The sequence below is a fragment of the Erpetoichthys calabaricus genome, chromosome 1 (genome assembly GCF_900747795.2).
Source record: "Erpetoichthys calabaricus chromosome 1, fErpCal1.3, whole genome shotgun sequence".
In the NCBI taxonomy this organism is placed as follows: Eukaryota; Metazoa; Chordata; class Cladistia; order Polypteriformes; family Polypteridae; genus Erpetoichthys; species Erpetoichthys calabaricus.
In genome coordinates this window covers 103,629,779-103,648,272 of record NC_041394.2, presented here as the reverse complement: position 1 = coordinate 103,648,272, position 18,494 = coordinate 103,629,779, and the positions used below count along the sequence as shown (strand labels likewise).

At 36.9% G+C, this 18,494-nt stretch overlaps 1 protein-coding gene across 2 annotated transcripts in view; it reads right to left on the bottom strand.

Moving 5' to 3' along the window:
* Positions 1 to 18,494, bottom strand: part of fbln1 (fibulin 1) — a 132,606-nt gene that overhangs the window by 72,533 nt on the left and 41,579 nt on the right. For both annotated transcript variants that reach the window (XM_028804590.2, XM_028804597.2), the window contains exons 3-5: positions 6,871 to 7,006; positions 4,255 to 4,417; positions 2,417 to 2,482 (exon numbers count right to left, since the gene is read on the bottom strand). In XM_028804590.2, the coding sequence (XP_028660423.1) occupies positions 2,417 to 2,482; positions 4,255 to 4,417; positions 6,871 to 7,006 (365 nt within the window). The remainder of the gene's footprint in view (positions 1 to 2,416; positions 2,483 to 4,254; positions 4,418 to 6,870; positions 7,007 to 18,494) is intronic.

The following is an 18,494-nucleotide window of genomic DNA, read 5'->3' as shown; positions in this document are numbered from 1 at the left end:
CATGGGCTGAAGTTCCGGCTGGGATGGTTCAAGGTAAACTGGATGGGAGGCCAGTTTAAAAACTGGACGGAGAAGGCCACTTGCAATAACTATTTCCTCCCCTGACACAAATAGATAACAGTCTTCTTGGGGTATGATGCTTGCACACCCTAGAGATTACAATATATGTATACAGTATAAATATATATCATAAATATACTGTTATTTCTTTATAAATTGATAATAGATACAAAACTTAATCATTAGGCACTGAGTGCATTAATACTTAGTGAAACAAATGATTTTGTTTTCCAGTTTCATTGATAGTGAGAATAGAAGAAATGTCATATTAAAAAACAGTGCTTATAGATCTATCTTTCCCTTCAAAATATGTTTACTTATAGCTATATTTTTTATAAAGACTTTCATCAGTTAAAGCATGACAGAAAGGGTAACAAAAAGACAGTGGTGGAAAGATGGGGTACATATAGGAGCAAGAACATGTGCCACAGCATAGTATAACAAGATCTAGAGTGTAAGCAGGAATTTGGTATTTTTATTGGTTTTGTATAGTTGGAAGTAACATCAGTGTGTCAGATATTTCTTCCGGGAGCACTTCTTGCCTAGAAAGCTCCTGACTCCCTTCTGCCTTGTACTTGTTAAAAGTAAGTAAAAAAAATGAATGGCCAGAGGAATGGAATAATATTCATTCAGCATCCAGGAAATGAGCATTGAGTCAAATGATAACATGATGTTGGTGATGAAGATCATATTTTTATGTAAAAATGAATCACTCATGAAAATACTAATAACATACTATCCACTAAAAAAAAGACAAGGAATGGTGAATTCAAACCAGCCTATCTTGAAATGTATTTTATTCAATAGCTGGAAGAACTCTACCATGAGATTTGCATGATCAGTAAAATTTATGCACTCTTTATTATTTAAGTCTCTTAAAAACACTCAAGTGAGATCGATCTAGTGGACCTGCTGCCTAAATGTATGAGCCTTGTTATTGTGTATTTTTTTATTTTAATCTGAGATGCATTACATTTTGCAGCTGCTAGGTGGCAGCATGGTAGTGCTACCGACCAGTCCCAAATAATTTTTTAACTTTGTTGCTAAGACAACAATGAGATGGATCTCTCCAGAACAGTGAGAATTTTTTTTTATTAATATTATTTAATGTCCTGCTTTGTGAATAAATGTATGAGTAAGGTGGTGGGGACTTCTAGTAGGCACAGCTAAGGTAAATTCTATATTATACTACAAATACTGTAGAATGGGTAATGATCTTGAAGCAGTATTTATCTAATATTATATTAGTCCAAAACATGTGGTTCCTCATATAGTTGGTATCATTATTGTGCTGCTGTTTTCTAATGTGATAACATCATGCCACAAACATTTCATTTTGGATTTGAGCATAAGATACATTTTTATCTCAATGGCAAATTCCTGGAATGATAGATTTAAGGAAGAAGACTGCTTTTCATCATAGAATGGAGTAATTATTTTTATTCTACGTACTTGTCTATCATTTAAACACAAGGTATTTGGTTTCTATGGCGATCTACTTGGAGCAATGTAGAACATCTTACCTATATGAGTTACTGAACCATATGTACAATCAATAAGTACATAATATTTTATAGACAAGTAAAACTTGGATGAGAACTCATGGTATAAGTTACCACTTTATCCAGAGATCAAACGAGTGCTATCTCAAAAGTATAATATAAATGTCACAGTTGGCTATGCAGTACCAAGCAGAATTAAATTTAACTGTTATTCAAACATATAATCATGAAACTACAAACAAAGAAAAATAACATGTACAAACATGATATTCTGTACTAGCTACACATTATTTCATAAACACTAGAAAATACAATAACATTAAAATTATTACTATAAAGAACTAATTATAAATACTGATGAATTTCTCAATGTGGGTTTCACTAGAAGGATTACACTCAAGCAGTCATGCCTCAACTATTTACCAATGGCTTGGCAAATTCATTTCCACAATTTGTTTGCATTTCCAGCAACTCGAAGCAAAATCCTTTCAGCCCCTTTAAGAATACAGAGTGCATTTGATAGCTCCTGCCTTCTGCCACATTTTTAGCTCAATCAACATCAATGTCCAAAGAGAAATCCAAATAGCTAAGTATTTAATTCCATACTACCAAATATTAATATGTGAAAGCTATTTTAAATTACGTGAGTGAATATTGTTTAGTCACCCTTTTTGTTGCTTGCTATGCTATTATTTGTCACAGCCCGGAAAAGTATTTGAAAGAGAGCACACATCTTTATAAATAATTACTTTCTTAAAGGAGTGTGTTAATTATAAATTAACAGAAATAATATAAAGTACAAGATTAACAAGATGAAGTACATAGAAAGAGTTTCAAAAATGTTACTTTCATACCCCTGCACTGATCATTGAGATAATGGTCTTCTGTTTCTGTTTCAGGGGAAAGTTGTCTGTTGCTGCCTGTTGAAAAGAGCACAATTTTTTATATTAATAAATTCCCTTAGTAGCAAAATATTGATTCAAAGCTCATGTCACTATTAAAACTGTACTTAAAATTCAATTTTGTAACTGCTTTTATTTTAGCTATCTGTATAATACTCCACTCAAGACACTATAGCTTGGAATATAGGTTAATATGCCATGCAGTACAAGTGCTATACAGTACCCCTTTCAGTACTGTACTGTTACATTTTTGTGGAAATATCTTCTAGAAATGTTATCAAAAGATACAGTATTTGTGGTTCGCCTGCTATGGGCACCATCAAAACTTATAAAGACCCACTTTTTAAATTTGAATATTTTTATAACTACTTTTTTTTGGTGCCATTTCTAATAGATTAGTATATACCACAATATCACATACTTAAAAGATCTGCACTCATTACTAAGCAATATCAGTATTTGATTTCTTTTCTGGTTTTCTGCACACGGCCATCTGATTAACATACTCTGTAGCTGCCTTTAATATTGAAAGTGATGTGGATGCTCCAATGTCCAATCATTTAAGATGATGCATTTTAACAATAATAAATTCCTTTATAAAATTTGTTTTGTAGAATGCCCAGTGGGCAGTCCTCTGGCCTTGGAACCTCTGCAGGTTTATTTTTACAGCAGTTTGTCGCCTGGAGGTTTTTTTTTCCCTCCTCCCTAGCAATCTGTCCATAGCATTGAAATCTATTATTTACCATTATAACCGTTAGGAATTTAGAATCCAAGTTTAGTTAATAGTAATTTAAGCCATGCCTAGGGTTCCATTTCTATAATTATTTATTTGTATTGTTATAATTCTTTTTTTTTACTTCCTGTGAAGCATTTTGATCTACACTTTTTGTATAAAAATATGCCAAACAAATAAATGTTATTTTGGAAAGGCTTCCAGTTTATTCTCCTTACATTTATTCTGGGATCCCCACCTTTTAGACTTAATATAAGGTAACTGAATCCCACAATTTTTAAAAGAAACAGTAATATAAAATATAGAGACACTGAAGGGTTTTAGAAATATGATAACTACTTACATTTAAGACAGAGGAGGACATTCTTTCTTCATTTAGAGGTTTTCTGGAATGTTACAATTTTGACAACCTTTTTTGCTCATTGTTTTGCTAACATCAAAGTTATCTCATTGTTCTCACCATGGATTACAGAGGGCTAAACTTTTAAAACTATACTCTATATGCTGGCATCATTTAGTTACAAGTTAGTCAAAAGCTTGTAAAAGATAGACTTTTACCTGACAGTTATTCACAAGGTTGTGCTTGTTGCAGAGTAAGAATAAAACATGAAACAATAGGCATTTGGCTAGCTATTTACTTGTTGTTTATAGTTCAACTGACGATGTTTTCTTTAGGTGGAGTGCATTTGTTATCTTTTTCACGCTGCTCTTTGACTGGACGCACCATGTGGAATTGTCTCACTCAGCCCAATTTGCATGTTAGGCTCTTTGCAATGTCTTTTGCATCTTTATATAAGAAAGCATGACTCTTTCCAACACAACAGTTTAGGCACTGAGATTCTCATCTTAAAGTAATACATTTCTCCAGACAAAGAATTTATGCATTGAGTATAATGACATGTTGCATGTTGGTCAATTAGAAAAGCAATTAGAAATTTCACTGTATTCTGTGCACATGAAAACACTACTAAAATACATTTTAAAAAGGCTTATTCTCACAATTAATGCAAACAGGCCACTCATCCTAGCAAAATATACCATGCACAGCATATCTTACCTATAGTATCATTCTGTCCAGGCAGTGAAGGGTTGTTCTCAAGGGCATCAACACAGCAGGCTCTAAACACCAAGCTACACTGGTACCCAAACTGAAGGTTCTGTTCACAGCTCATACCTTGCTGCTGAGCAACCTTTCCCATGTGACAACAGTTACAACATCTCTGAGATAAGTACAATTGGAAAAAGAGAAAGGTGAGATTTATGAAAATACATATTTCCCAAATAAAATCAAAATTGAAACAGATCACTGTTTTTGAATTTTAAAAAGAATAAAAGTAATACAAATGAAAACAGACCAATAACAGTAGTATTCAAAATATGTTGTACTCTAGTAAATAAAACTACAGAAATCTAGGCATGCTTGGGATGAGTTAAACCCTCACCTTATGAGTTTTGCCAAAAACTACTCAGTACCTGGCAATAGTGAAAGAAGCCACCAAGTTAAAGAAGGAGGTCAGTTCTTCAGTGTTATTACGTGGGTCTCTGAATCTGACTGAGATGTTAAGAATACAACAGCTTTGACAGTGGCCAAAGTGAAACTCCTTGGGTGGGAGTAATTTAATGAGGTCATAGGGAATGACTATTTAATAGCATGAGGCTCTGAAATACCAACTAATGATTTGAGACATTTTGTTAAGATGTCACCCAGCAAGACAGAGGAAACATCAGTTTCAGGTGGAAATTTGTAACCATGAATTTATAAACCAGATGCATATAGCTTACTTCTTCTCATCCTCGTCCTATATGTATTCCATAGCACTGAAAGCATCTGATGGAATTTCATCTATTTCTGTTGCTGAAATCAGTGCAGTGATTAAAAAGACTTCTAGTGGCCTATGCACATGGATGAAATAACAAGTGAATGCAGAGTGGACTATAAGATTGATCAGCAGATCAAAGTAGCAGCAGCAGTACCATATGCCTTGTACCGAATGGAAAAAGTACAGTTGTATATATGTGGCTGGATGAACTTTTGACTGAGTGACCTTTGATTTCCGACCAGAAACAAAAGGCTGCACAAAAATCAGCATAAATGAGGGCAATGTGCAGGGTTAATGAACTACCACCTGAGACAAAGTCAGGAGCATACCACATGCTACTGGGGGTGTATGAGGCACAGAACAGGAGACCAGAATCAGACCTAGAAAATACTAGAAGAGTGAACCTTTCATTTACCCTGTGATGGCCTGGAAAATCACATGAAGTGTTGAACATTGTTGCTAGATTTAGAGAAACCACACCTGACTAAACATTTATTTTACCACTATGACTCTCACCCTCCACAGAAAATAGACAGAAAATGAAATGAAATGAGAAAATAAAGTATACTCAGTTGACTCACAAATAAACAGTATAAAATACCTAATAGTAGCACAGTCCATATATTTTCTTTTCACTATTCACTCAATATTCACTTTACACATAATAATGTTCATATTTACAGTACTTATGTTGCATACACTATAATTAAAAAATGTATTTAATGATTATGCTAATTCTTATTCATAATCATACATCCACAAAAGTGCATGACAAAACAATCTGAAACTTGTTCAAAATAATTCAGCATCTCATGGGGTAGGAAAATATCTCAGCAGCATCAAGCTCAAGATAAGAGACATCCTCAGAGCAGAGGTGCCAGTCCATCACAGAACCCATTCACACACAAAGCCACATGCACAATGGCCAAACTTAAAACTGCCAGTAGTTAAACTGACATGTATATGAGGATGTGGGATGAAAAACTGAGTCCCTGGAAAAAAACATATGCAGGCATGAGAAGAACATGCAGGAAGCAACCAAGTATGGGATTCAAACCCAAGGTGCTGCATCAGTGAGAGAGCAGAGCTAACCTCTGTGAAATTAGTGGATATTCTTGAAGACTGTACTTTTTAATTAGTTTCAAGGACAGCTATGTAAGACTCAATTATTGTTTTTAGGCTATTTCATCTTGACCTTTATGCAAACATTTCCTTCATAAGAATATTACTGAGAAAGAATACTTTGATTTGAATCTATCTTGCATAACTGTACACATGTTCAATAAATATATTTTCAGTGAAAAATCAGTTGTGAATTTCTCCAGTCTAATGACACCGCTACAATTTGTAATGTAGAATTAATAACTTTTTTGGAAACAATTTAGACAGAAAGAAAATTCAACAAGATGATTGAAGAGTTCCAGAAAATTTCTGAATATAACTTATTTTGTCTACATTTTTATTCTAACTGCAAATACTGCAAAAAAGGTCATAAGCAAAAAGTTTCATTAAATGAAGACTCAGCTTTATGAAGTGTTTATTTATACTGTAGATACTGTAGTTAAACCATTTACAGCCAGCTACCAAATGTAAATAAGTTGTTACTTTTTTATGCATAAAATAAAAAAATATTGACATTTAATATTATTTGTTCACTCAATAGTCCTTTGTCTATTATTATCATTAAAGTGAAGACTTTATAAAAATAATTAACAAAAATAGACAAAAATTCAAAGAACAAATGGAGATAAATAGTTTTTCATATAGATCAACAAGTTTGTCTCTACTTTATGTGTATTAATGTCATTGTAATTTGGTGGAAGGAGTAAATGTCAACGGCTTTAACTGCAAACCTTGATGGTTTTGGCTTCACAGGTTGTTGAGTCACTGTAGACAGTCCCACATACTCCTTGTTGTTTGGCTAGATTGACACCAGTCATACAGGAATTATAGTCTATCTTGTCCACACAGCATTGCTCCTGCATTATTCTGAAAAAAAACAGAGGACATTAACTGCAGATAACAATAAAATTTGTAAAATGTTGAGTTTATTTCTTAAGAGTACTATTTTTGAATTAAAAGTTTATTACTCAGAAAAATAAAACTTGCACTAATAGAGGAAAACCTACAGATGTATTCAGCTATTTGTACATAAAAGGTATTTTATTCTTTGTTGAATGAGAGTGTCTATTCACAGTGTATCAAATACTACATTAATGCGCTCTTGGAAAGACTGTAAAATCAAGTTGTCGAGTTGGAAATACCACATAAACACTCCGAATTATGACTTGGACAATTCTTACAAAACAAAGCTATCCAAATTGTCTGAGTTGTGATGTAACGCTGACCTTTCACCTTAGGCAGTTGTTTAAAATGAAACACATAACATGGTCAGCCCAAAAAGACAATTTTTGGTCAAAACACATTTAAAGCAAAGTGACAAGTATGTAATACATGTATTTTGTTCTTTATTTCCACAAAAATGCCCTTTATCTTTAATTGCTTCTTTTTTGCAAACCAATTAACAAAGAAACAGCAACCTTATATTTTTCTAAATAGTCCGACAGGAATCCCACATGACCTCACTGAAGTTGGAAGATACATCATCACAGAACATGTGAACCTAGTATTAGTCATAAGCTAGGTTATAAATCCAATTGGGTAACTCATTTCTTTTACACTATCTACTAGTGAATACCTAATAGTGTTGGTAAACTTAGCTAACAGTTGTTTTAATAGTAGCAAAAAAACACTACAACAAGGAATATCAAATAGCTTTAACATTTTTTTTTTACTATTTATAACATAGTGGCTTTAAATATTTTGTTTCTCAGATGAGTTTATGGGAAATAATGTGACTTCCAAGTTTGGTATAACCTATACCTACAATTCTAAAACAATTACAGCTGACAGCTAATTGGTCACTCTTAATCTATTTTTGTTTTGTTTGAAGAAAAAACTGTATGAAACTATCCACTTTCTTCATTTATGCACTGCATAGCCTGACAGAAGACAAAATGTAGAACAGCAAGAAATGTTTTTTAAAAATTCTGCTTGGTTTCTAGGAGATGCTCATGAACTACCAATTCATAAAGCATTTTCCATTAACCAATAATAAATCATGCAATTGTCTTACTAGAATTGCTCGTGCATTATTTCAAAAACTTCATGTTGCATGTAGATTACCACATGCAAGTAAGAATTTCTTTGTACTCTGTAAGCCCATTTGATTAGATACAAAACATACAGAATATTCTCCGCTCAGTTTTTCCTATGTATTGTGCTCAGATCTGTCAAAAGGATACATGATTTTTCAAAAAGTAACAGGCTGAATTTGTCGGGTCATCTGACTTAGCTCCTGTAATTCACCAGTCAAAAAACGTGAAGTCCAAATTAAATTTTTTAACACAACATGTCACTGAGTATTTAATATAGTCAGGTCCATACAAATACAAATACACAGTGACACAATTTTCATAATTGTGGCTCTGAGTCCATCACAAAGGATTTTAAATAAAGCAATTATTATAAAGAGTTCTAAAGCTTCGAGTTCCCAGGAGCACAGTATCCAGAGCAGTTCTGAAATGTAAGATGTTTGGAACCACCAGGAAATTCTTAAAAAGAAGGAATACACTGGTGAACTGAGCAACACCAGAAGGTCTGGAAAACCACAGAAGACAACTGTTCTAGATGACTGCAGAATTCTGTCCTTGTTGAAGAAGTTCCCCTTCACAACATTTAGCCAAACCAAGAACACTCTCCAGGAGGTAGACTTAGCATTCAAGAGTAGACTTCATGAAATTAAAGGTGTAAACCACTGGTAAACTTCAAGCATAGGAAGGACAAATTAGACTTTGTCAGATAATATTTTTTAAAAGCCCATCCAGTTCTGGAACAATTTTCAAAGATACAAGGTTTCAATAATTTCAATTTTCAGAACTGCAACTTCATGTTTTTTTCCAAATCAATATGGATGTTCACTAGGTTTAAATATATTTTTTAGACATTTACATAGTTGATGCAAAGAATGGAAATTTCATCTAGTACTGAATATGGTATACTTGAAATTTGCAGATATCTAAAAGTCATTTCTAGATATCTCAAAATACGTTTTAACTAAATTTTAACATATTTGTAAGATTTTTTTCAGATATTTCAAATATATTTAATTTGGAACTACCCTCCATCCCTAGTAGATGGTGCTGTAACACAAATATTAAATAAGAAGTAAACTAAATGTTTGTAGAAAAATCAATTTAATTTCCAGTAAAGAACCCTTGTTCTGCTGCTTTCAAGCTGTCTCATATTAGTGATCAGGTCTACAGTAGTTACTGCTTACGCCCATGCATTAATCCCAAATTAGGCACGGTCTGAATTAGACTGATAACTGTACTAATGACTGCTACCTGGAGACAGTAACCCATTTGCTCTTGAATCATGCTGTTTTAGCAGGCCAGTTAATTGTGTGCTTCTCTAATTATCCATTTCCATTAATTTGTTATATGTCATATCATTAAAGAAATAAGCGTTGTCCTTCAAAATATTATGATCTGACACAAAATTGTGGACAATGTGGACATTTTGAAACATTAAATAAATCTGAATGTTTATATCTAGCAACTCTTTTTGTCACTGTTATAGATGGACCTGTTTATATGTGTGAGGGTGGCACAACATCCAAGTTTGGTTAGAGTATGCACCTTTACTAGGTTAGGTAGACTTTAGTAACCCAGGGTAAAATTTGTTTGCAGCAGGAATGTACAAAAACAGAAGACATTGTTACAGAGATCCGATAGATAAACAAAAGCACAACATTTGATAACTAGTGTTATCGCATAAAAACACACTCAAATTAATAGAAAGAAGAACAATTACTTTCAACCGTACACAAAATAATAATAATACACAATTTAATATTTAGCAGCATCCCTACAATTAAGAGAATTTAAAATGCTTTAGGAACAAAAGAGTTCTGAAACCTATTGGTCTTTACCTTTAGAAACCTAAATATGCAGCCTGCTTGTAATACATTTAACTGAAAGAGGTGAACCAATAATTTTACTGCTAATTTTTATAATGTCATAATGTTTTATAATGTTGTTAAGATGGCTTATATTCTTATTGCTGACAACTGTAGCCTAAGTCATTACAGGCTTACCCAATCAGAACATAAATATGAAGACTCTGTTCCACTCTCTTGGTTATGTATGCCACTGTATTAAAAAGCAATCAATTTTGCAGTCATTCCAACTCCTTTATTCAAATGTGTGAAACTACAAGTTAAACCAATTAAAAATGACAGCTGATTGGTCTCACCATCATACAACTATGTAAAAATCATATATTTTTATTTTTCAACTATTTTCATAATGGGATAAAAGTGGCAATAATGAAAACCTTTTTTATCCTTTTTGAGTTTATTAAATAAAAGGCATGATAGCTTGAACCCTGCACTGAAATTTAAGAACTGGTGTAGTATATCAAAGCACTTGTGTTGCATCTGCTACTCTGAATTGGACTATTCCTGAATGATCCTCTCTAATTGTCATGAAAATCTGAGCAGACATGTTTGTGTGATTCCAGAACAAATGTACAGACACCAACTCACAATCATATATTGTATAAAGATAAACATATGTTGGCTGTTAAGCTCTCACAAGATTTTTTATTTATTCATTAACTAGCCATCCCCTGCAACTTCACCCACATATTAGTGAAACAGGACAGTGAGGAGGGACACACCCAGCTTTCTACTCCTGACATTACCCTTCCCCCACCCCTCAGCCCGCAGCCTCTGTCTCGGATTGGCACGAATATATCACTCCTGCAAGCAAACTATGATTCTTAGCGCAATGAGAGAAGTTGCAAAATCAACCAGAATGTTCAAGCAAATTATAGAAAAAAAAAGATCTAAATCCGTTAAGTAGTTCTTTCGTTCGCTAATTAGGCAGAGTTAAGGTTACGCCCCGAGGCAGATGCGTGAGTGAGGAGGGCTCCACCCCCTCCCCGCAGCCTGATGAGTCTCTCTCGGATTAGCGCTAATAAATCAGTACCACAAGTGAACCATGATACTTAGCGCAATGATAAAGTCGCAAAATTAACGGAATGTTCAAGCAAATTATAGGGAAAAACCCACTCTAAATCCATTAAGTATTTCTCTTGTGAAAAGCGGACAGACATACAAACTGGTCTAAAAAACTATAAGAAATTTCACGCTTGGACCACGAAATTTTTAAAACTGTTTTTTTAGTGAGCACCTATGGGCTAAGGGTAACCTACAATCCAAATTTCAAGTCCCAAGTCCTTATGGTTCGGGAAATTTCGTGATGAGTGAGTCAGTGGTATTTGGCTTTTATATATATATACTAGCCATGTGCGCCCAACTACGTTGCACGTGTTAAAGATGTCTGTGAAGGGCTCCCTGTTTAAACGCGGCTGCCAGTCGTGAACTGGGCCCTTCGTCGCACAGCATTATGATTTTTTATAAGGGAAACAAAATTACAAAACAAAACCCTTGGACATTGATTCAACAGGAACGACCTACTCGGAATCACTGTCCGAACAGTAATTATGTGGTGGTGGAGGAGCATTTCTGCTTCTCTCCGTTCACAGTCCATCTCGTTTTCACGACGCTGTCGTTTCCTCTCGCGATCTCTTCTCAACCTTTCTCCAATCTCGCAGGTTGCTTTGTGGCAATCCAAAGAGTAAGGTAATATACACAGAGCAATGGTTATAAAAGGGGGACACACAGGTATCCAGGCTCTTTAAAGCATAAATAGGGATCACTTCACTGACATGTGAGCAAGCCAGGGTACAACTGTGAGACGCGCAGCAGTCGCCGGCTACAACATAACAATAATAATTTCCAGAACGTGCTGTTAAGTTGTCATTCATTTTACCCACTGTCTTTCATTCATTCATATGTTACGTAGGCACGTACCTTTTATCTTCGGCAATCTCATTCTCTAACCAGGCCTCAGGAGCTAACCAGCGTAACACTGTCCACCACCCCTTTCGTTATTCCGGCACATTGTTGACATCCGTGAGTAACAACAACGTACTAAACTGGAAGGTGGTCTACGCATGCGTGGAATTCGCGGACAAAGATCAAGATCCAAATGAAGATTATATATAAAGATTAGTTAATTTAAAGCACAACAATTTGTTTAGTTTGAATGTCTGTGTTTTGAGGTGTGACTGGAGTACTACAGTCTTCAGTAGTATAAGCCTGGAGGAGATTCTTAATGCAATGCCTATGTTTTAGCTGTCTCTCTACTGCCATCTAGTGCTTCTTCGTCTAATTCATTCGCGGACAAACAAAGATCAAGATCCAAATGAAGATTATATATAGAGATATAGATTAGAAACACTCAGCTACAAAGCAATTTTTTTCCCAATGGATGGTTTAAAATTTAACCTATTAACCTTTCTGTAGAAAAATCTTTTGTGCATATTATAACAAATTGAAATAGCAGCTTTTTTCAATTCAGTTTTTTATTGTTGCTATACTGTATAGTATGGTAAAATACTCATGTTGCTAGTTTTATTAGTGCAGACACCTACTGTGACAATATAGTACATGGGACAACAACACAGTGAAAAAAAATTACTAAGTAAAGCAAAGGCAAAATTGAACCCTGTTACTGCATTAAGCTTAACATATTTGTTGCTATTACACATACCTCTTAAAACTTTATTGCTGCATAATATCATCACAAATATAACAATGTTAAAGTCCCTGTTAATGTAATTATATACCGTACATCTACATATACAGTGCATCCGGAAAGTATTCACAGCACATCATTTTTTCCACATTTTGTTATGTTACAGCCTTATTCCAAAATGGATTAAATTCATTTTTTTCCTCAGAATTCTGCACACAACACCCCATAATGACAACATGAAAAATGTTTACTTGAGGTTTTTGCAAATTTATTAAAAATTAAAAAATTGAGAAAGCACATGTACATAAGTATTCACAGCCTTTGCCATGAAGCTCAAAATTGAGCTCAGGTGCATCCTGTTTCCCCTGATCATCCTTGAGATGTTTCTGCAGCTTAATTGGAAGTCCACCTGTGGTAAATTTAGTTGATTGGACATGATTTGGAAAGGCACACATCTGTCTATATAAGGTCCCACAGTTGACAGTTCATGTCAGAGCACAAACCAAACATGAAGTCAAAGGAATTGTCTGTAGACCTCTGAGACAGGATTGTCTGGAGGCACAAATCTGGGGAAGGTTACAGAAATATTTCTGCTGCTTTGAAGGTCCCAATGAGTACAGTGGCCTCCATCATCCGTAAGTGGAAGAAATTCGAAACCACCAGGACTCTTCCTAGAGCTGGCCGGCCATCTAAACTGAGCAATCGGGGGAGAAGGGCCTTAGTCAGGGAGGTGACCAAGAACCCGATGGTCACTCTGTCAGAGCTCCAGAGGTCCTCTGTGGAGAGAGGAGAACCTTCCAGAAGGACAACCATCTCTGCAGCAATCCACCAATCAGGCCTGTATGGTAGACTGGCCAGACGGAAGCCACTCCTTAGTAAAAGGCACATGGCAGCCCGCCTGGAATTTGCCAAAAAGCACCTGAAGGACTCTCAGACCATGAGAAGGAAAATTCTCTGGTCTGCTGAGACAAAGATTGAACTCTTTGGTGTGAATGCCAGGCTTTCACGTTTGGAGGAAACCTGGCACCATCCTTACAGTGAAGCATGGTGGTGGCAGCATCATGCTGTGGGGATGTTTTTCAGCGGCAGGGACTGGGAGACTAGTCAGGATAAAGGGAAAGATGACTGCAGCAATGTACAGAGACATCCTGGATGAAAACCTGCTCCAGAGCGCTCTTGACCTCAGACTGGGGCGACGGTTCATCTTTCAGCAGGACAACGAACATAAGCACACAGCCAAGGTATCAAAGGAGTGGCTTCAGGACAACTCTGTGAATGTCCTTGAGTGGCCCAGCCAGAGCCCAGACTTGAATCTGATTGAACATCTCTGGAGAGATCTTAAAATGGCTGTGCACCGATGCTTCCCATCCAACCTGATGGAGCTTGAGAGGTGCTGCAAAGAGGAATGGGCGAAACTGGCCAAGGATAGGTGTGCCAAGCTTGTGGCATCATATTCAAAAAGACTTGAGGCTGTAATTGCTGCCAAAGGTGCATCGACAAAGTATTGAGCAAAGGCTGTGAATACTTATGTACATGTGATTTCTCAGTTTTTTTATTTTTAATAAATTTGCAAAAACCTCAAGTAAACTTTTTTCACATTGTCATTATTGGGTGTTGTGTGTAGAATTCTGAGGAAAAAAATGAATTTAATCCATTTTGGAATAAGGCTGTAATATAACAAAATGTGGAAAAAGTGATGCGCTGTGAATACTTTCCGGATGCACTGTACCTACAGTATGAAGATGGATGGACAATTCCTACAACAAATGTAATAAATAAGATTTTTAGATTGGCAAAAGGCCTGTTGTTTAATACTACATTTACCAAACAGACCAGACACAAGGGTATTGTTGGTGGCATATTTGCAAGTAACACAGTAACTCCTGTTACAGCTCAGGAGGTGGTAGGGAATGTGGCTATAGTCTGTGAAGTGAGTTGTGGACAAGAAATTTGCATGGATTAAGTGATTGATGAAATGAGATTGGGAGGGTTAGGAATAAAGGCTCCTGTAGAACGGTGAGTCACAAAGTGTAAGGAAATTGTGATTAATGACCATTGAAAGAGATAAATGTAAGTGTGGAATAGGAAGACTGTAGGATGTGTATTTCATTATTGGGGTTCCACTCAGATCGGGTGTTATGAGATTTGTTCCTATCTTAACTGAGCGCCCTGTCCACAATGTGAGAAGGGTACCTTATATTGGTAAAGAAACTCCACATTTTTAGTTTATCATCACAGAAGTCAACCTTATCACTGCAGAGACAGTTGTATCTAAAGAACTGTGAATAAGGTAGAGAGTTTTTAATACACCAGGGATAGAAGGAGCTATAGAGAAGGTAACTGTATGAGTGAGTTGGATTGCAACAGACAGAGGTTTTAAATCCTGGAAGAAACACTGAATTCTAAAAATGGTTGTGAGTTGTGTCAGAAATCTCCCATGTAAGCCAGAGAGATGGATGAATACTAAGAAAATCATTAATGAATTCCAGTAGCTAGCTTTTGGAGCAAGATGCAGCACCAGTTTATTCACTAATATATGTATTGTATAGGTCCAGCGAAAGTCTAGATAGGAAGAAAAAAAACGTTCATCTACCCAGCCAATGAAAATCTTCTACTCACTCCAATACCACAGACCTGGTGAAAAAAAAAAGTACTGGAAAGTACCGGAAATTGGGCTACTGTTGGCCGAAGAAGGAAAAGAAGAGGGGGGAGATGTGCCTGGAGGCAGGAGGGGAGGAGGAAGGTAAAGAGAGTGGAACTGAGGGTAGGAACTTTGAATGTTGGCAGTATGACTGGTAAGGGGAGAGAGTTAGCTGATATGATGGAGAGGAGGAAGGTTGACATATTGTGCGTGCAAGAGACTAAATGGAAGGGGAGTAAGGCCAGGTGGATTCAAATTGTTCTGCCATGGTGTGGACGGGAGGAGAAATGGGGCAGGGGTTATTCTGAAGGAACACTATGTCAAGATTGTTTTGGCGGTGAAAAGAGTTTCAGACAGTGATGATTATGAATTTGGAAATTGGAAGTGTAATGATGAATGTTGTTAGTGCATATGCCATGCAAGTTGGGTGTGCACTGGATGAGAAAGAAGATTTTTGGAGTGAGTTGGATGAAGTGATGAATTGTGTGCCCAAGGGACAGAAAGAGGTGATTGGAGCAGATTTCAATGGACATGTTGGTGAAGGGAACAGAGGAGACGAGGAGGTGATGGGTAGGTATGGTGTCATGGAGAGGAATGAAGAAGGTCAGATGATAGTGGATTTTGCCAAAAGCAAGGACATGGCTGTGGTGAATACATATTTTAAGAAAAGGGAGGAACATAGGGTTATGTACAAGAGTGGAGGAAGATGTACACAGGTAGATTATATCCTATGCAGAAGAGTCAACCTGAAGGAAATTGAAGACTGCAAAGTGGTGGCAGAGGAAAGTGTAGTTAAGCAGCATTGGATGGTGGTCTGTAGGATGACGCTGGAGATCAAGAAGAGGAAGAGAGTGAGGGCAGAGCCAAGGATCAAATGGTGGAAGTTGAAAAAGGAATACTGTGAGTTTGAGTTTGGGGAGAAGGTGAGACAGGCACTGGGTGCTAGTGAAGAGTTACCAGGCAGTTGGGAAACTACAGCAGATGTAGTAAGGGTGACAGCAAGAAGGGTGCTTGGCGTGACATCTGGACAGAGGAAAGAGGAAAAGGAAACCTGGTGGTGGAATGGGGAAGTACAGGGGAGTATACAGAGGAAGAGGATGGCAAAGAAGAGAGATGCAGAAAGTAGACAAGGGTACAAGGAGATAAGACGCAAGGTGAAGAGAGAGGTGGTAAAGGCTAAAGAAAAGGTGTATGATGAGTTGTATGAGAGGCTGGACACTAAATAGAGAGAAGAGGACCTGTACCGATTGGCTAGACAGAGGGATTGAGCTGGGAAAGATGTGCAGCAGGTTAGGGTGATAAAGGATAAAGATGGAAACGCACTCACAAGCAAGGAGAATGTGTTGAGCAGATGGAAAGAGTACTCTGAGAGGCTGATGAATGAAGAGAACAAGAGAGAGAGAAAAGGTTGGATGATGTGGAGATAGTGAATCAGGAATTGCAACGAATTAGCAAGGAGGATGTAAGGACAGCTATGAAGAAGATGAAAAATGGAACAGTCATTGGTCCAGATGATATACAGTACCTGTGGAAGCATGAAGGAGTTTAGGAGAGATGGCAGTGGAGTTTTTAACCAGATTGTTTAATGGAATCTTGGAAAGTGAGAGGATGCCTGAGGAGTGGAGATGAAGTGTACTCGTGCCAATATTTAAGAATAAGGGGGATGAGCAAGACTATAGTAACTACTGGGGGATAAAACTGTTGAGTCACAGCATGAAGTTATGGGACAGAGTAGTGGAAGCTAGGTTAAGAAGTGAGGTGATGATTAGTGAGCAGCATTATGATTTCATGCCAAGAAAGAGCACCGCAGATGCTATGTTTGCTCTGAGGATGTTAATGGAGAACTATAGAGAAGGCCAGAAGGAGTTGCATTGCGTCTTTGTGGACCTGGAGAAAGCATATGACAGGGTGCCTCAAGAGGAGTTGTGGTATTGTATGAAGAAGTCGGGAGTGGCAGAGAAATACGTAAGAGTTATACAGGATACTGTATGTACGAGGGAAGTGTGACAGTGGTGAAGTCTGCGGTAGGAGTGATAGATGCATACAAGGTGTAGGTGAGATTACATCAGAGATTGCCTCTGAGCCCTTTCTTATTTGCAATGGTGATGGACAGGTTGACAGACGAGATTAGACAGGAGTTCCCGTGGACTATGATGTTTGCTGATGACATTGTGATCTGTAGCGATAGTAGGGAGCTGGTTGAGGAGACCCTGAAGAGGTGGAGATATGCTCTAGAGAGGAAAGGAATGAAGGTCAGTAGGAACAAGACAGAATACATGTGTGTAAATGAGAGGGAGGTCAGTGGAATGGTGAGGATGCAAGGAGTAGAGTTGGCGAAGGTGGATGAGTTTAAATACTTAGGATCAACAGTACAGAGTAACGGGGATTGTGGAAGAGAGGTGAAAAAGAGAGTGCAGGTAGGGTGGAATGGGTGGAGAAGAGTGTCAGGCGTAATTTGTGACAGATGGTTATCAGCAAGAGTGAAAGGGAAGGTCTACAGGATGGTAGTGAGACCAACTTTGTTATATGGGTTAGTGACGGTAGCACTGACCAGAAAGCAGGAGACAGAGCTGGAGGTAGCAGAGTTAAAGATGCTAAGATTTCCACTGCGTGTGACGAGGATGGATATGGTTAGAAATGAGTACATTAGAGGGTCAGCTCAAGTTGGGTGGTTGGGAGACAAAGTTAGAGAGGCGATATTGTGATGGTTTCGACATGTGGAGAGGAGAGATGCCGAGTATATTGGGATCAGACCTCGCTGAAAGATACACTATATCTCAGCCCTGTGTATGTAGCTATATTTAGTTCTCTTCAGTTCGATGGAATATATTATGCAATAAATACCAGTAGTTAATGCTTTGGATTTTGTTTCATTTAGGCATCATACATGTTATGCTCTTAATTAGGAGTTGTAGTTCTGTGATATTTAAGTTTGCCCTCAATACATTTACTACTGTTGATAGGTTTATCCACTAAGCTATCTGAGGGAGTTTTAAATCAAAAGCACCTATCATAAATGTAATCTTTCTCAGCCATTGTTAATGGAATAGCTTACATCAGGGATTCCTAAATTATAAGTCAAAGCTCCCCAAAAGGTTGTAATATTTCTTCAGGGCCTCTCACTAACATAAACCCAACATGACAAAGTGGGGAATAATCTTGGATCTTG